This window comes from Chenopodium album, chromosome 2, assembly GCF_948465745.1.
Source record: "Chenopodium album chromosome 2, dcCheAlbu1.1, whole genome shotgun sequence".
NCBI lineage: Eukaryota > Viridiplantae > Streptophyta > Magnoliopsida > Caryophyllales > Amaranthaceae > Chenopodium > Chenopodium album.
In genome coordinates this window covers 17,373,140-17,392,877 of record NC_137835.1, presented here as the reverse complement: position 1 = coordinate 17,392,877, position 19,738 = coordinate 17,373,140, and the positions used below count along the sequence as shown (strand labels likewise).

At 43.4% G+C, this 19,738-nt stretch overlaps 2 protein-coding genes across 2 annotated transcripts; one reads left to right on the top strand and one right to left on the bottom strand.

Annotated features, from left to right (window-relative positions):
- Positions 1-2,111: 2,111 nt before the first annotated feature.
- Positions 2,112-3,523, bottom strand: LOC145569584 (protein FAR-RED IMPAIRED RESPONSE 1-like). The gene is made up of 3 exons (XM_081628867.1): positions 2,625-3,523; positions 2,386-2,526; positions 2,112-2,280 (listed from the first exon to the last, which is right to left on the bottom strand). The coding sequence occupies exons 1-3, from the start codon at positions 3,521-3,523 to the stop codon at positions 2,112-2,114; spliced, it is 1,209 nt and encodes a 402-aa protein (XP_081484993.1).
- A 5,869-nt stretch (positions 3,524-9,392) lies between these two features.
- On the top strand, positions 9,393-9,857 carry LOC145569568 (uncharacterized). The gene has a single exon (XM_081628866.1). The coding sequence runs from the start codon at positions 9,393-9,395 to the stop codon at positions 9,855-9,857; it is 465 nt and encodes a 154-aa protein (XP_081484992.1).
- The last annotated feature ends 9,881 nt before the right edge of the window (positions 9,858-19,738 follow it).

The window sequence follows — 19,738 nt, the reverse complement described above, 5'->3', positions numbered from 1 at the left end:
TCGAACCTTGGACCTCCGAGCACAATCCTACACAAACCAAGAAAACCGAGAGAAAAAGGGACAAAAACTAAACTAAAATAAAATAAAATAAAGCAAGATAAATAAAGTAAAATAAAATGCTAAAACTAAAGAAATAATAAAATAAAATGAAATAAAATAAAACAAACTAGAAACTAAAAGAAAATAAATAAAATGAGAGAAGCGGGAAATTATTAACTAAAACTACAAAGATAAACTAAAAACTAATAAAAACTACTAAAATACTCAAAATAAAGATAAAAGACGAGAATAAGCAAATAAAAGAAATAAAGAACAAAATGAGCTAAATTATTGTAAAATAAGCCGGAAAGCGACTCAATAAACACCCTAAAAGTGACATAAAAGTCACTTATCAACGTCTACCAAAAATATAAACATAAACAAAGCTATACCAAAAAAATAGATCTTTCGTTACACTTTACTTGTAATTGGAATAACATGTACTTAGACTTCATATGTGTTAATTATTATTGTACTATTATGTGTTCTTTGGAGATTTGATTTAAATCAAACGAACATTCTCAATAATCACAATTAACCAAAGAACATGCTAAAAAATCACAATTAACCAAAACACACAAATAGAAAATGGATAGAAAGTGAAATAGATCAATTCTTAACACATTTTAAAATAGAAATCCGATCTCACTAGGCCATAGATGACCATAACTTGAATACAATAGAAACTAGGCATTACAAGGCAATAGATGACCATATCCACCTGCAAAGTTGTATGCATCCCTTCATATTACACGCCTTTGAACCTTTGAAGGAGCTGTTTTCTGAAGATCAGTAGGTGCCTTCCTCTTGGTCTATTAACATCAACACACAATACATATCTAATTATTATTTGACATACCCTTAGCAATATAATTAGAAACTAGCATAAGAGACACAGACATATGCTTACCATATTTTTTCTAACTTTAATAACGTTTGGAACCAACTCATTTGGCGATTTCAGCTTAGGGACCTGAGAAGTAAGTGAGTAGAAGGTTAGGACAGAAGAGGAGCATTGTAATTTGTTGAGTGTAACACGTAGAATGCGACAGAAACACTCAGTATTACCTTTGATGGTTGTCGCGTTGTCTTCCCTTTGTCACGTATGGTGTCTCCTATGTTGGTAAGATTTTTAGGGTTCTTATGGGGTGATGCTAAGTTTAGCATCTTCTTGACTGTCTTGGTGTTCGACTTCTTGTTCTTGCTTCTGTTTTGGTGATCTTTGACTACCTTGGTGTTTGCCTTTCCTTTACTCTTCCCGGTTTCCTTGACTTTGCTTGAAATTTGAACACCTGTATTCTTCTTATTATTGCTTGTGTCCATCAGTCCATTTGTTTGTTTCTTCTTCAAGCACGCTGGTTTCTTGAACCCCATTTCAGCTAGAGTCTTGTTCCTAGAGCCCTTGGGCCTTCCGCCTGGTTTTTTTATTCACCTTAGGATCTTTAATCATGACATCGCAACTAGGAGGAATTAAATCTAATCCTACTCTCTCCAAATGCGCCACACTTGAATTCCTTCCATTCTAAAAAACAAGCGAACCATAATCATTTGGCTCGTTCGGGTAAGAGATGTCAACACTTTGCTCTAGTTGTTTTCACTTACATTGCTTAACTTCTTCCCTAAGCTGACTTAATCCTTTAGAGACCAAGAGTACAACCTCATCATTCACCGTGGCTGCTTCATCGCACAAGGCTTCAAACTCACCAATCAGCTGATTGTACCGTATTAACTCTACATTTGAACTTGAGTCGTCGTAAGACACACTTACTAGAGTGTGATTCCTAATTATATCCTTTCTCCAACGGTTCACAATGTAGTGTTCCGGTAACTCAACCACTAATTTCTGATCAAGTATCCTCATCATATGCTTGCACATAATGCCATGAGTTACAGATTTCCGCCATTCACACAACACCTCCTTCGTGTCGGTGTTAAAAGTAGCAGAGTAATACCTTCTTTGATCCGTAATTACTTCCTCACACTTTCCTTCTATCACGATTCAAACTCGGTCTTCGACGACATATTCGATTGTATTTTCATTCAACATCTTCTCCCTCTTATAGTTGCATACATCATTCTAGAACATTCAGATTAAATCTCTTGAAAACCTTTTCAACCTTGAACCTAGTTACTAGCCGCCTCACATATTTAGCACAGTTTGCATCAACAGCTGACTTATCTCGTAGCCGTTTCTCCAAAGCCTTAGCATACTTTTGGGGAAACTCATATAGCTTAGTGTTTCTATTAACAAATCCGTCAAAGAAACTATTAATGCTCTCCACCCGTTGTGTTGTCTTCATACCCGCCTAGAAATAATCTTTCATGTACGCCGGAATCCACATATGCCTCTCGTTATAGAGGCTTGTCAACCAATCATTACCCTCCAACTTAAATTCAGTAATGAGTTCATTCCAACGGCTCTCAAACTCAGCAACGGTCAAACTCTCATAAACCACTGCTTTCAAAACACCCTTGAAATCTTGGTACCTGCAAGATTAGAATAAATATTCAATCAAGCATAATCACATTTAAAATTTCAACCACAACACATTATCACAAATCAATAATAATGTTGTGGTTCTAACCTCTCACATTTCCCTAATTTTTCCGAAATCTTCCTCATTATGTGCCATATGCACCAGCGATGTCGCGTAAAAGGCAAGAATTCCTTGATGGGCTTACGCATTGCAGCGGCTTGGTCGGTAAGAATGGCCTTCGGAGCCTGATTATTCATACATGACAACCATTCCTGGAAAATCCATTTGAAGGTGTCACAATCCTCGTGGGAAACCAATGCACAACCCAACAAAATAGATTGTCCATGGTGGTTTACTCCAACAAAATTTACAAATGGAAGTTCATACTCATTTGTGAGATATATGGCGCCAAAGCATACGACGTCACCAAATTCTTCATAAGCTGCCTGACTACGCGCATCAACCCAAAATACATCTTTCAATTTCCCTTTATCGTCTACACGTTTTGCATGATAAAAGTTTGGGTTAGCTACTTTCATTTTATTAAAATTGGACATCATAGCTGCTGAATCACCTCTGACCATTCTCAACCTACGTGCCTTATATACCTCGCATGATAAATCTTTAACACTTAACTGCACTTTTTCTTGGCTTCTCACTTCTGTAGCCAGGCAACCGTGAATTTGAGATACAGGAACACCCTCATCAAAGTAGTGTAGCAACTTCCTCCTAACTCTTTTAGTTAGCCCCTTCATTCGATACTCTTTAACCAGGTTGGCCTTACGAGGTGTTGGCGTGTGATTAAAATGCTCCAGCTCCGCTCCCTTCACCACCCCTTCCCCCTGACGATTAACACTTGCATACACCTTCGCCTTACACTCACATTTTTTAGGCTTTCGCTTACGTTGACTCAATTCATCTGCACAAACAACACCATCAACTGCTCCCCCTGAACCAAACACATCCATGGCTTTTGCCCTCTTTCGTGCTTCCCTTATCGCCCTCATGTCTCGTCTACCCCAGCACTCACACCTCCACGTAGTTGAAATACGATCTCTGTCCTCACCTTTGGAATAAACACCTTATGCCCTAGTGACTCCAAAACCCTGTTGTTGTGCATATTCTTTGTAATAAGCCTCTACATCTTGCCATATCTTAAAAACTATTCCCACCTTAGGAGGTTCAATACAAGAAGCGACACTCAGATGATTACTATCAACGACTGTGCCTATCGTATCCATTATGTTGATTGGGGATTGGAATTGCAGACCATTAAGATCATCACACCCCTCACCAAAGCTAGAATTGACATTGTTGTCAGGACCATAATCACCTTCTTTAATTATGTCGTGTACATCCATTTTTACAGTCCTTTAGCTCAGTTCATAACACTTACAACCTGATGTACATAATAAGATAGTTGGTCACAAAAATGTACTACTTCAAATTCAGATTGAAAAACAACAAAACATCAATTCACTAACCTAATTAAATTGCAATTTAAACAAATCCTGGTGCATGACATCACATTACTACACTATCGTAATTTAATTTGAGTTTTTGATATTAATTCTTATTGTAAAACACGATTACCATCCCTGTATCCGTATATTATGCTAATGGAATTTATTAGTGAATTTACAAATAATACTGATGTTGCAAATTCAAAATGATGTTCTGATCCAATGAAAAATAGGAATCCAAAACACTAGAAAAAAACAATTATCGTATTTACAAAACACTGCAAATTAACGTATGAAGGCAATCCATATCAAGGCAAAGGCATGAAGTACGAACAGTTGAAATACAAAGATAATTCCCATTGCAAATCCATTTCTTCAACTAATCTCCCTACATTATTCAAGTTCAGTGATTAAATCCTAATTTTTTTAAAAGGATCGTCAAGAGTTATAAAATATACGTACAGAATTCAGGAATTACATAAGATTGTTAAATCCTACTCAATAGGGAAATATCATCAATACACCCAACTTAAAAATATCATCAACACACCCAACTTAAAAATAACATAGGTAACATAAACTAAAATTACATGTCCAACATATTTAAAATTAACTTAATCACAACATAGAAAATTGGATCCAATTCTATTTGAAAATGAAAATAATGTATATATTGCACTAACCAATAGATTCAATGTGGATACCCTTCACACAATGAACGGATCTGATTTGTGGTTCACTCCATGCTTGATCCAGAACAACAGCACTACTGGGTCATCAATTATAGAGATCACTCCTTTAGAGTTTTTTACACTTCAAGTATTTTGCTTGACACAAACTTGATACCCAAGAAAGAAACAATATTCGGCATCAACGCTTTAAAAAATAACAACCACACAAATCATTCAATATATTTCGAAATCAGCTTCTTCTACAAGAAACGCTACTAAACAAAACTACATAATACAATGTATAATTCAAAACTACTTTCTCAGTTATTTTTTACTTGATCCCCTTTGACTTTTACACTATTCATTATCTCTATTTGACCGTCTTTTGTAAACAATATGTAAGGGAAAACATATTCATGCGGGATCTTTTTGAATTCATCTCAATAAGTACTATCATAATTGTATAGGATATATAGCTCCCGCTGAACTATCGCCCAGCCCCCAGGGTGCACACTCACCACCGAATAAGCAACTAAAGGAGGGCTCATCAGCCCGGCAGAGTCAGCCCGCAGGGCTGACCAGGCTAAACTCTCCACGAAGGAGATAGTACGCCTATAAATAGAGGGTAAAGTACAACGAAAAAGAGGTTAGACACTCAAGTTATTACACTTTCTATATCTCTCTAAGTACACTTTCTCTCTTTAAACACTCTCTAACTTAAGCTTCGGAGGGGGGGTTCCTCGAGCCACCCCCGAGGGTAGCTTACGTGTGCTTCCGTGTGTAGGTTGTTGACAGGACCCAGCTCACTCGGCATAACCCTTGGATCCATACCTGGAACAGTTGGCGATAGAAGGAGGGGACAAGATCATCTAACCTGAGGTTCACCAACTGAGCTAGGGACTAGTTAACTAACCACCATGGCCGGAGAAGAAACTGTACAAACAGCCACGTCCAAAACTAATGAGACCAACCAAACACCACAAAAAACACCCCCAGTAACCAGAGATCCAAAAGGATCCACCGGAAACCCCAAATCGATCATCTCACAGAAATCCAACCCCATCGGATCGACATCAGCCACTGCTAAAGCAGCGGCGAAACCAGTAGATTCGGTAGGATCCAGCTCTATTTTCAAGTACGGAATGTCGTTAACAGGCGCGAACAATGAGCTTATTGTTTCAGCACCTGTAACCCAGAAACCGCAGCCCGTAAATATGCCAGCCATTCTGCAGAACCTCTCTAAGTGCAGCAAGGAGCAGCTGGCTGCAATGACAGCGATCCTTACCAATATGGGTAAGGGGGCAAGCCCATCACCGACAACGGTAGCTGCGGAGCCCGCAGCGAAAAAGCCAGAAGTCTCAACTCTCACCCCCGAGCAGAAATAGCTCATTCAGCTGAGGAAAAAGGTATTGGAGCAGGAAGCTCGCAATCTGAATCGAGAATGGAGCGTGGAGGAAATAACCCCGGCTTGAATCAGCCCGGAGAAGCGGGTCCCTCGCAGTAGGTTACCGGCCGCAGAGCGAGGACCCAGCCCGGAGAGAGACAAACGAATGCGAATCCAGGTTGTTCCAGATGATTCCCCATTTTGCCGGGAGATTTTGGAAGATCCCATGGAGAAAATGAAGATGCCGAGCTGCAAGTACAATGGAACCACAACACCCAAAAGTCACATATCAGCTTTCGAGAATCATATGGTACTCTACACCATGACAGACTCAGTCTGGTGTAAGGCTTTCCCACCAACTCTGGAGGGGCTGGCAGCGGAATGGTACGGCGCCATCCCCAAATGTTCTGTATACTTGTACAACCAGCTAAAGAGAATGTTCATGGAGCATTTCATAACCTTGGTAGACAGAACCAAGATGACAACCGAGCTGATGTCCCTGGTTCAGGGAAAGGATGAGCCCCTGAGGGAGTTCATCACCAGATTCAACAAGGAGGCAACAACCATTCCAAATATGAGCTAGGATGTAGCGCTGTTAGCAATGCAGAGTGGCCTACTGCCAGGGTCACCATTTAGAGCATATATGGGGCGTAAGAGCCTCAAAACGCTCGCTGAAGCGCTGGGTAAAGCGCATGAGTTCATCAAAGCAGACGAGACTGATAGAGCAATGCTGGGTAGGAAAGCAACAGGTGACTCAGTTAAGCGGGCAGAGGTCACCCGGGCAAAGAACACACCCAGGGTGGACCAGCCAAGCAGGGCTGAGCAAAACCGCAGAGAAGTAGACAGGGCAGTGGGATTGAGAAGGTCCGATCCAAGGAGAGGGCCAAGGCCTGGGAAGTTTGATCAGTATACCCCACTAACCCATTCCAGATCTCACATATTCAACGTAAATAAGGCTGATGATAAGTGGGAAAGGCCTCCAAGGATGGTAAACAGGAGTCGCGATACCAGTAAGTGGTGTGACTTTCACAGGGACTATGGCCACACCACTGAAGAATGCACGCACTTGAAGGACAACATAGAGGACTTAGTCAGGAGAGGATACTTGAGTCAATTTAAGCAACGTGATGACCCTCCCAGAAGAAGGGAGGAGGATAGAGTGGGCCGAGCTGACCGTAGAGGAGGTCATAGGGGCCCGACTGGAGACAAGGATAGAGATGGCAAGCCAGAGGGCAGGGTGTACGTGATCAGTGGGGGTCCACTACATGGGGGGACAGCTAATAGAGCGCGGGCTGACCTGCGGGCAAAGATACATCAAATAAACGACAATGATAAGCGTAGATGGCCACCTCTTCCCCCGCAGCCACGAGCCACGTTTGACGAGTATGACCAGAAGGGCATAATTCACCCTCATGATGACCCACTGGTGGTAACAATGAGAATTGCAAACTGGGAGGTGGATAGAATACTGATAGACGGAGGCAGCTCAGCCAACATCATATACATCAGTGCGTTCAATGAGCTGAAGCTGGACAGAAAAGACCTGAAGAGAGTAAACTACGAGGTCACCGGGTTTAATGGCTCGGGGCTTACCCCAGATGGCATAATCAAACTCTCAGTCCGGGTAGGAGAGAGGTCAAGAAGGCGTGATGTCCGAGCAGAATTTCTCGTGATAAACTCCCCTTCACCCTACAATGTAATCATGGGAAGACCGCTCATCCACAAGATAGGCGGGGTGGTATCCACTTACCACCTGGCCATGGCTTACACAACTAATGAGGGTCGGTCAGCAAAGCTTAGGGGAAGCCAGAAGACAGCCCAACAATGTTACATAACTGCCTTAAAGCAGCCTACCAAAACCAGACAGCATTCCGGTTCCGAGAGAAGGCTCCCTGAGCCTGAGAGGAAGTCGAGGAAAAGGAAGCGTGAAGAGTATCACAGGAAAAAAGATAAACAGAAGTTGGCAATGGAAAACTTCGAGCCTGCAAAAGAAGAAATAGCCAGACCACTTCCCAGCGGGGAGCATGTCATAGTCGAGCTCACAGAAGGTGATCCGTTGAGGACGGTGAAAAATGGGAAAGACATTGATCCAGGAGTAGGGGTGCACCTCATAGAGCTGCTGAGAAAGAATAAAGACATCTTTACATTTTTCGCAGATGAGATGCCCGGAATTGACCCAGCAGTCATGGTGCATAGGCTGAATGTGAAGGAGGATATTAGGCTAGTCAGGCAGAAAACGCGAAGCTTCTCCATGGAGAAAAACCAGGCAATCCAGGAAGAGGTAGAAAAACTCTTGGAAGCAGGATTTATTGAACCCTGTGACTATCCAGAATGGTTAGCCAACGTGGTCATGGTGAAGAAGGCAAATGGCCAATGGAGAATGTGTGTTGATTTCACGGATCTTAATAAGGCCTTCCCGAAGGACTGTTACCCACTGCCACGGATAGATTAACTGGTAGACTCAACCAGCAGGCACGCCCTGCTAAGCTTCATGGACGCCTTCTCAGGGTACCATCAAATCAGCCTGCACGAGCCAGACAGGCAGAAAACTGCATTCATTACCAAAGGGGGAGTGTATAATTACATAGCTATGCCCTTCGGGCTGAAGAACGCTGGAGCAACTTTTCAGAAGGCAATGGATAGAGTGTTCCTTCACCAGAAGGGAAGAAATGTGGAAGTATACGTTGACGACTCAATTGTTAAGAGCGTCACACAAGCTGGACATATCATGGATCTAGAGGAAACATTTGCCACCCTGAACAAGTATAAAATCAAGCTCAATTCGAAGAAATGTGTCTTTGGAGTGAGCTCGGGAAAGTTCTTGGGTTTTCTGATCAGCGAGAGAGGAATAGATGCCAACCCAGAAAAGGTCGAAGCAGTCCTCAGTCTGCTCGAGCCTAAGAGCATCAAAGATGTCATGCGGTTGACAGGCAGAATGACCGCACTGACAAGATTCATCAGCAAGTCATCAGCAGACAAAGCCTTGCCATTCTATCAGCTATTGAAAGGAAATAGAGAATTCAAGTGAGGGACTAAGGAGAAAGAAGCCTTTGAGGGTATTAAGGAGCATCTGACTAAGCTCCCGACAATGATCAGCCCGGAGCTGAGGGAAAAACTGCAGTTGTACATCTCAGCGTCAATACAGACAATCGTAGCCGTTCTGCTGGTAGAAAGACAGAAGCAACAAAGGCCGATATATTTCGTGAGCCACATGCTGACCGAGGCAGAGCAAAGATACCCCCTGGTAGAGAAGCTAGCCTTCAGAGTGGTCACAGCAGCGAGAAAGCTAAAACCATATTTTGACGCGCATATAATATAGGTCCTCACAAACCACCCGCTGGAGAAAGCATTACAAAAGATGGATGCATCGGGTAGACTCTTAAAGTGGGCAATCGAGCTTTCTGAGTATGAATTCGAGGTCAAGCCTAGGGCAGCCATCAAGGCACAAGCTTTAGCAGACTTCATAGTGGAAGCCTCCTATGAGGAGAAAGAGGATGACATTCGGGTCTGGAAGGTGGAAGTGGATGGATCCTCAGCCCAAACGGGGAGTGGGGCAGGAGTCATAATGACGTCTCCAGAAGGAAACGTATTTGAGTATGCCATCAAGTTCAAGTTCAAAGCATCTAATAATGAAGCAGAGTACGAGGCGACACTGGCAGGCCTGCGTATGAGCCTTGCAGCCGGAGCCCGTAAAGTACACCTGCAGACTGATTCTCAGCTCGTTGCCTGCAAACTGCAGGGGGCGTATGAGATAAGGGAAGCCACTATGATGAAATATGTAACCAAAGTGAAAGAACTGGCAGCCCAGCTAGTCCATTTCTAGATAGACTTGGTCCCAGAGCAGGAAACTCTCAGGCTGACGCCTTATCTAAGTTAGCCAGCTCCACCTTACAAAGCCTCACAAGAACAGTGATGGTCGAAGTGTTAGAGGAAAGTAGCATCGCTGAAAAGGAGCAGGTAAACTGCATTGGGAGTCAGAGAGCCTGGTTCTCAGACATCTTGGCGTACAAACTTCATGGCTCGCTGTCTGATGATGAAGTACAAGCTAAAAAGGTGAAGAAAGACGCAAATTGGTATGTAGTGATGAATGAAGAGCTCAACAAGAAAGGCTTCTCAAAGCCACTGTTGAGGTGTATTCCAGAATGGGAGCAGAAGGGCATTTTGGAAGAATCCCACTCCGGAATATGTGCCAACCATATCGGCGGGAAAGCATTAGGAGTAGAGGTCCTTAGAAGAGGGGCATATTGGCCAACTCTCACGCAAGACGCACTAGCATATGTTAAAAAATGCGACAAGTGTCAAAAATATTCATTAGTCATAAATCAGCCAGCAAATGATCTAACTCCAATCCTCAGCCCGATCCCGTTCGCTTAATGGGGAATGGACATATTGGGACCTTTCACCACTGGGTCATCGGGCAGAAAGTATCTCATTGTGGCAATAGATTACTTTACAAAGTGGATAGAAGCTTAGCCCACCAAGTACATAAAGGCAACCCAGGTCAGAACATTTATATGGAAGAGCATCATCACTAGATTCAGGGTGCCACGGTGCATAGTCTTTGATCATGGGTGCAAATTTGACTGTGACACCATAAAGGACTACCTGGGGGATATGGGCACCAAGTATGCAAGTGCCTCAGTCTGCCACCCGCAGAGCAATGGCCAAGTAGAAGCAGCAAACAAGCTGATCCTGACAGCCCTACAGAAGAAGCTGGAGGAGTACAAGGGCCTATGGGCAGACTTAGTCCCAGAGGTCTTGGGGGCAAATAGGACCACTAAGAAGGAGTCAACCGGTAAAAGCCCTTTCACCCTAGCCTACGGGGTTGATGTAGTTGTCCTTGTGGAAGTGCAAATCCCCAGCCTGAGGATACAGCACTATGAGCAGCAAGGAAATGAAAAGCGCATGCTGGAAGAGCTAGACTTCTTGCTAGAAGTAAGGCTAAAAGCAGCCCTTAAGCTGGCAACCCAAAAGAGCAGGATCTCAAAAGCTTTTAACAAAAGGGTCAAGCACAGGGAGCTCCTGCCAGGAGACTTAGTCCTCAGGAGGACAACAACAGTTGGAAGAGGAAATCAACATGGAAAGCTGTCAGCAAACTGGGAAGGCCCTTTCATCATCCACGAGCAGGTTGGACCAGGCGCGTTCCTCCTTGCAGATCAAGAAGGTCAGGTCTTAAGAAACAGTTTCAATGTTGATGTGTTAAAGAAATATTTTGTTTAAATAGCTTGAAACATAGCTGTTTCAAGTCGATAAACCTTTATTCAGTCCATGTTATGTTAACTAAGGCATTTGAGCCATTTTTATTCAATGAAATACAAGCCTCTGCGTGAGGAGTATGTTGCATAAATTTGTTTAATATAGTATGCCCAAGCATCATATACTAACATGCAGAAATCAAACAAGAATAATAATAAAGTGTTAGAGGCAAGAAGCACTCTAGCGCAAAATGACAAAGTGCAAGCATTCGTCCTTAAAACCTCACTTCACCTGCAAAAAGCAAAATAGGGCACCACCTTGGGGACGCCTGAGAGGGAGCCTGACACGTTCAGCTTGAGCAGGGGAAAAGAGAGGAAAAGAAGAGGATGAGCTACATGGGCAACACTAAGGTTCTCTTAGTCCCATTCAGCCCATCTCTTTGAGGGGGAAAGGAAAGGAGAAGACAGTCAACCAGTAAGCCCTTACAAAAAGAAGTAAGCAGGCAGTAAACAAGCTGAATGACATAAATAAGCCGCAGCATAAACAAGCTGAATGACATAAATAAGTCGCAGCATAAACAAGCTGAATGACATAAATAAGTCGCAGCATAAACAAGCTGAACGACATAAACAAGTCGCAGCATAGATAAGCTGAATGACATAAATAAATCGCAGCATAAACAAGCTGATGACACAGACGAAATAAGCAAAAAGCTGATCGACACAAATAAGTCTCAGCAAGGATAAGTCAAATAACGCTCAATCAAATATGTCAACCAGCACGCAGACGAAGCCTTTGGTCAAAGCCAAGTTAAGTACACAACGCGCAAACACTTGAAGCAGATAAAGTAGGAAGGACAAAATGTAACAAAGTCCCTGTTGAAGCACAACAGAGCGCAAAAGAAACAGGAAAGCGCTAGGCAGCTAAATTAAAAAGACAGGAAGGCCCAATCTACGAGGCCCCACCAAACGTAATAAAGAGCAAGCATGCAAACAATGAAGTAAACATCAAGAAAAGCAGCAAGAGGAGATCATAAGGAACATACGTTATAAGGCTGAACCCCTGCCCACCAAGGCAGAGTAAACATTCAGCAAGTCAGTCACAGAACAAATAAAACTGAGCCCTCATCAACCAGGATAAGGAAACACTCAGCGGGTAAAGTTAGAAGATCACAAATTCAAGTTAAGCTGGACAGACCCAGCAACGAAAGAAAAAGTATTCTGAAAATACGCAGAGAAACATAATCTTTGGCAGCTATACACCCCAAAGATAGTAACAAAAACTACCTAGTTACAACAGATCTGGGTGAGGGAAACTCAGAGGAACCACTGGAGTAGGAGGGTGACAGCCGCCATAACCTTTATTGATCATCAGTCAGAGACTCCACTCCAATAGCTGCAGCAACGTCAGGGCAGAGAGGCACCTCCAAGTTCAGCACGGCCTAGTTGGGGATCTTGCAGCCAGCAGCGCGAGGGTGATCAGCGGGAAGATCGAACAAACCAGCCTCACCTGCAGCTTCAAACTTAGCCCAGAAGGCATTAAAGCGAGCCTGCTGCTCTTCACCCTCACCATACAAGCTGCTAACGCATCAAGCCGCAGCTTCCCATCCTCCATCATGGCGATCAGCCAGGAGCTTAGCAAAAACAGGAGAGAGCGCAAAAGACTTGAGAGCCTCTCTCCTAACAACCTCCAGCGCAATAGCATGCCCAGCCTGTAAATCTGCCTCCTCCGCCTCTAACGTCTTCATCCTGGCCTGAGAAGTCCCCAACTACTCCTCGCAGTCCTTCAGCTTGGTCTGAGTGAGCTGAAATTCTCCCAATTGGAGCTGTAAGGCATCCGCCTTTTCCCTCAGCGGAGTCACCTCATTGGCCATAGCATCCCTCTCAGCTTGAGCCTGCTGAACCTCCAGAGTCTTCTAGGAAAGAGTTATACCCTGGTTCTGATATTCCTTCTCCACTGACAGCAAGGCATTGGACAAATCCCCCATAGACATAACAAGCTGCAAGAAAAGCAGAAAAGAAGAGTCAGCCAAAGTGGGAGTTAACAAAAGAAGTTAACAATAAAAAAAATAAAGTATAATAATAAGTAAAACAAGACAGCAGCAACAAAACAAGCAGAGAAAAGCTGAAACGAGAAAAAGAAAAGCTAAAAGCAAAGACTAACCTTCTGCAAATCATGGCAAGCAGTAGCTGCTGGAAGGCTGACTAAGCTGCGCGTAGAATCCGCAGGGAGACGAACCCCCTGAGTCAGGCGGTATCCTAGAGTACCACCCTTCTGAGGGTTGTCTACAAATAAAGACTCATCAGCCCTCACATTCATCAAAGGCCGAAAGGGAGCGTTCTCAGCTCCAGAAGGACAGAGTATTGGGCGAAGATGAATGCCAATAGGGACCTCAGCAAATTCAATGGCCCCAGTAGGGCGAAAAGTCCCTCCAGTAGAGAGTGAGGACGCAGAAAGAGGATTCTCAAAGGCATCACCCAAGAACTGATGAACGCAGCGGTTAAGCTCACTGGAGTTCTGAGTGTCTCCCCCACCAACGTTCCCACCTGGAAGTCTAGTGTTGGCAGACGTGGAAGCAAGAGGGTCTGGGCCAGGAGAAGTGCGAGCCTTATTCGCCTCTGGCTCATCCCTAGCAGGGGCAGAAGACACAGGATCGTCCTTATAGGGAATAATTTCAAGCCTTTAAAATCCCATTAGCTTGAACCCCACTGTGATCATACACTAAAGTACGGTGGCGTCCAAAAGAGAAGAAGATAGAGCAAAAGAGTCGCCAACAAGTTTTTAAGGAACTTGTAAACCGTTCACGAGGTGAAGGTTACACCCCTTAACGATCCAAGAGATCGTCAACTCCATAAGGTCATGAACCAAATAAGGGTTCGGGGATGATGGTACAAATCCAACCTAAAAGAGATTGAACCTGCCCTAATAATAGGCCTCTACTTTATTCTGCTCGTATTCATGTGCGCTTTCTGACTAACATACAATCAATAAGATTAACCCTAAACCTGTTTAATCTATGTTGGTTGAATTTTAATGCACAAATAAACTATTATTGGCAATCACTTGATTTATAATCAAAGTTAACATAACAAGATTATTAAATATCTTATTAAGCATGATTACAAGTACCAATTCCCTTTAAACATGCATAAAAAGGTGTGATCAAGCAATAAATAATAAGCATCAAGCAACATAATAAATAATCAACATCATGAATAATAATTATAAATAAAATAATCATCATCAAAATAATAATAATAATAATCATAATCATAATCATAATCATGTTCATGTTAATATTAGAGCATAATAGAAATAGCAAGATCCTAGGCATGATACTAACAAGATTAATAACAAACCCTAGCATGTCACTAAGCGATAAAAATCAAATCTTTATCCCTAACATGATACTAACATGAATTAACATTAGGAAGAATATAGAAAGCATCGTACTTTTAATCATACTTAATATTAAAGTTACCCTAGACATGATACTAGGAATCATAATAACAATCTAAGCATGATTTCTATATCATAATATCAATAAAACCATTAAAGTACTTACTTGGATGCCTCGTACCTCTTTCTAATAACAAAATACACACGTTAGTAACTTCAAGGAAAATAATAATCAAAGCAATTAAATTAAATAATTGAAAGAGAGATTTAGGACCAAACCCTCAGAAATTAAACCTTTCACGTCTAGGGCGAAGGCAACTTCGAATATGGCTAGGTGTATCAAGATCTTGTGAATGCGGAATTTTGTGTTAAAAAGCAAAGTTTATAAAAGAATACTAAAGAATTAATATTATTGAAAGTTGATGAAAGAAAGAATGAATGAATGAATGAATGAATTGATTGTAGATGAAGAGAGTTTATGAACGAAGAAGAGAATTGATGATTCTTGGTGATGGTTGATGAATGAAAAGAGTTGATTAAAACTTAAGAATAAAGAGAATTGGTGAATGAAAATGGAGTTTTTAATACGATATTTATAGAGAAAATCATCCAAAAAAGATAATTTAACAAAACAGAGTCTGAAGATCGCAAAAACACATTGGCGCCAGCCCTGGCTAATTGGCGCCAGGACCAGTGGCTAGCGCCAGGCGCCAATGGCTAGCACCTGGCGCCAATCCTGGTTCCAGGCGCCAAGGCCTGGGGTTGGACGCCAAACTGATTTTCCACGCGTTTTCGAAAATATGATAAATTCCCGTACTGGAAGATAAAATAATATAATTTCAATCGAAAATGCTATTTGATCTTAATTAAAACTCTGAAGAGTCCTAATGGAATTAGGAATGATAAAGACCTTCTAGAATGTTCTAGAAGACTAAAACCATTCCTAATTGCATTAGGAATGATAAATTATATTAGGCCCTCCCCTAGGTCATTAGGCCGTACTTAAAGCTCAAACCGGGCCCAGTTTAGTAAATTGGCCATAACTTCCTCAATATTCATCGGAATTGGGCTTATAATATATCGTTGGAAAGGTCTTTGCAAGCCCCATCCAACTACACCACTATTGGACCCATATTATGGACCAACCAAACTGGATTGGCTGTTTTCTTTAAAATAAAGTTTTCAAAAACAGGGAGAAGAGAAAAAGAAATAAAACTTTCCGCAACACTAAACCTTTCCACACTTCGTTTCATTCGATTATGATTCGACGTGAAAGACACTCATCACCGGGTTTGGTTTTGGGGAGACACAAATGGGTGTCTACAGTCCTCCAGGTCAATCACTGGACGATCCTGCTGGAGAGAGCCCGCAGCTCGGGAGAGCCCACCCCGGGTAGCGCTTCGGAGCCGCCCCCTCAGCCCGTAGGGACGCGGCGGAATCCTTGGAAGCTCCAGGACAGATTCATCACGAACTGAAAATCAATGGCTGCAATAGAAGGAACTGCAGTTCCCTTCGCAGCAGCAGCATCATCAGTAGAAGTAGGAAAGAGCAGAACATGCTCAGCAGAGGAAACGGGTTTTTCACCTGCAGCAATGGTCTCAATCCCCTCAACTGGAAACTGGAGAACACTGTCAGCAAAATCATCGGCAGTAGCCTTTGGTTCTTCAGAAGCTTGTTCACTTGGCCTTTTGGCAGCAGAAGTTTGAGGTGCCACCCGGCCAGAAGCCGCGATAGACTGCTTCTCAGAGGAAGCAGTAGGCGCCACTAACGCCTCAGAATCTGAAGCCTCCTTTCGAGGAGCAGGGCGAGTATCACACCTACTCCCAACAGTAGAAGACGAAGGCTCAGGCTCAGCGCGGTTGGACCCAGTACGCTCGCCAGTAGCCACAGTGCCAACAATAGCCCGCAGCTCAGCAGGAGCCAAACGCACCTCGCCCTTCAGAGAACCCGCAAACACCTCCAGCGTATCAAAGAGCTGAGGAGGGTTCTCAGGAGTGGCAGTCAAAGGGTCCTTCCAATTATCTGCCAGCCCGAGCATGCGTTTGTCCAACTTGTCATAGCCTAAAAACGCAAAATGACAAAAAGTCAAATAAAGCAGAAAAGACAGAAAACAAAAAAAAAAAAGGCAGAAGGCTGAAAGAGCTTACCAGACTCATGTGTATGGCACAAACGCATGGCAGAAAGCTACTCATTACCCACGATATAAATAGAGTTGGACAGCCAGACCTTGGGAAACTTGGAGTCACCTGTCCCCGCTTCCTGCAGAGCCTCAAAAGCTTCTGTCTCACGAGCAGGTTCAGAGGGAAAAACTGTGACCCCAGCCATGTTGGTGCGAATCTCTCTGAAGTTGCGCGGAGCAGCGAAATTGGAAGGCACCCTCACCCAGAAGAACTTGCCAGTCCAGTCCCTGAAACGCCCAAGTTTTAGGTAGGACAAGACTCTACTCTCTTTGGGAGCGACATAGTACCACCCTGACTCAGTCCCAGAGGCTGATCTTTTCAGGCTCATGAGAGACTTGAACGAATGCAGGGACTCAGGGTACCTTCGAAACCTCAAAAACCACAGTAGACAAATCAAGGTATGAAGGGAGGCAGGGTGTACCAGAGATATGCAGATGTTAAAAGCACGTAGCAGCTTCTCTAAGGTAGGGTCCAAGGGGAACCTCAAGCCCAAGTCTAGCTGCGAGGCAAACACATCAATATGACCTGCAGGAGGGGCTGATAACTTCGCACCGTTAGCAGGCAGAACCAGCTCGTAGCCCTCCCCTAAACCGTAAAACTTCTGCTCAACAGCAGCCAGGCCCAGTCTCTCAGCGTCCTTACGCCAACTGGAATCTAGCACACAGTTCTTAGGCCCATAACACTTGTCATCGAGGAAGAATTCAGTCTTGCCCTCCTCTACGGGCTCAACAACATAAGTGGGCTGACAGTCGAAGTATGAGCGGTCACCAGGAGACTCAGCCATTCTACTTGATTGAACTACTGGGGAAGGAGAAGGTGATGGAGTCCTAATATTCCCACCACGCACTACATAATGATCTAACCGATGCATGTCAGCCATGTCATCAAGCCAAGCAAAAATGTTTAAAGGCTGAACATGGGGAATGGGGCTAACAAGAGACACATCAGGGGGATTGGCCTTAACAGCATCAGCCAACATTTTATGGCGCATTGCGCGCAACCTCAGGCGAGTAAGATGGGATAAGGGAACCCCATCCAGCGTAAGCACTCGCTCACAGTAAGGATCAAAGAAATCAGGACGGGGTATACGCTGGAAAGGGCGAAATGCACTACCCTCAGCGGGACGAGTACTGCCTAACCAGACGCAGCAGCAGGAGTCGCAGCAGTACCCATCCCGCTCGCAGTGGGGGGAAGGCCAGGAGGCATAACAGTTTGTAAAGGAGTAGGAGAAATAGAAGAAGTGTGCGCAGAACGCTCATCTGAAAAAGAAGATCGAGAAGAGGAGGAATCCGATCTTGTGGCCGTTTGAGGCTCACTCATATTCTGACTATCAGAGGCGTCAGACATTATGAAATCTACAAAGGAATACAGGCCCACAAAGGAAGGAAAAAGCAATGGGGAACAAGAAAATCAAAGAATCAGTTTAGAAACAATGAAGGAATAAGTAGAAAAAAGCCAAGAATGCAAATACAAGAACAAGAGAGAAGAAATGGGAATAGCGACAATTGGGAAGAATCAAAAGGCACAATCTTGCGAAGAAAAAGTAAAAAGAAGCAAAATTGGGAAAATACAAACAACAAAAGGTACAAAGTAAGTACCTTTAAGGAAAAAAGTTGCAGAAGCAACAGAGTACAACAACAATGGCGGAGATAAAAGCCCAAGCAAGACAAAAGTCCGAATCTGCAATTAAGAAGAACAAAGAAGGAAAAAGTTAACAAACGAGCAAGAATTAAAGGAGAAAAAGCAAGTAAAGCGAAAGTCAGGACAAAAATAAAGACGAAGAAGCAAGAACTTACCACAACAATGGAGGATCAGAGACACTAGACAGAGGAGGAGCAAAGAGCGAAAATTTAAAAATGCCAAAGTAACAAAAAGGGAAGATGAAAAAATTGGAGGCGTAAAAGAAATAAGTGAAAGAGGGGGACAGTGAAATTAATATGGAGTAAATGGGCAGTTAGACACAAGGCAAAGCCAAACCGCCTTGTCACTTTAGTAAAATCAAACTGACAGCCCGGATTGCCAACACGTGTCCCACTCATGCAAATGCGATTCCCGCCCCCCCTCCCCAAAAAAAAAAACAAAAAAACAAAAAAAAAATAATAATAAATAATTTTTTTTTTGAGAAGTGAGCACTTCAGCGGGAGCGATCGAAAATCCTCTCTACAAGCTCGTCATTTCTCAGACTTCAGCGGGAGTGATCGATAATCCTCTCTGCAAGCTCGTCATTTCTCAGACTTCAGCGGGAGTGATCGAAAATCCTCTCTGCAAGCTCGTCATTTCTCAGACTTCAGCGGGAGTGATCGAAAATCCTCTCTGCAAGCTCGTCATTTCCCAGACTTCAACGGAAGTGATCGAAATTCCTCTCTGTGAGTTCGTCACTTCTTAAGTAACCAATGTCACCATACAAGCAATAAGGCAACGGACTCAACAATACCAATGCCTGACCTCCCAAGTCTCCAGGGCGCCTCAACACCTTAGAGACTTGAGAGGCTAGGAGTGTGTAGGTTATTTCAGTCAGACGACCCGTTGAGTCAAGGCCGATAAGGCTACAAGCACAGAACAGCTGACATGAAAGAACCTCACTCCATCTCTTGAGGGGCTAGTTGTAGGGGATAGCTCCTGCTGAGCTATTCCTTCCAACTGGGCTTAGTTGAGAAGAACGTTCTTACAGGCAAAGAGTCAGCATGAGTGACCTCATACCACCTCTTGAGGGGCTAGTTGTATAGGATAGCTCCCGCTGAACTATCGCCCAGCCCCCAGGGTGCACACTCACCGCCGAATAAGCAACTAAAGGAGGGCTCATCAGCCCGGCAGAGTCAGCCCGCAGGATTGACCAGGCTAAACTCTCCACGAAGGAGATAGTACGCCTATAAATAGAGGGTAAAGTACAACGAAAAAGAGGTTAGACACTCAAGTTATTACACTTTCT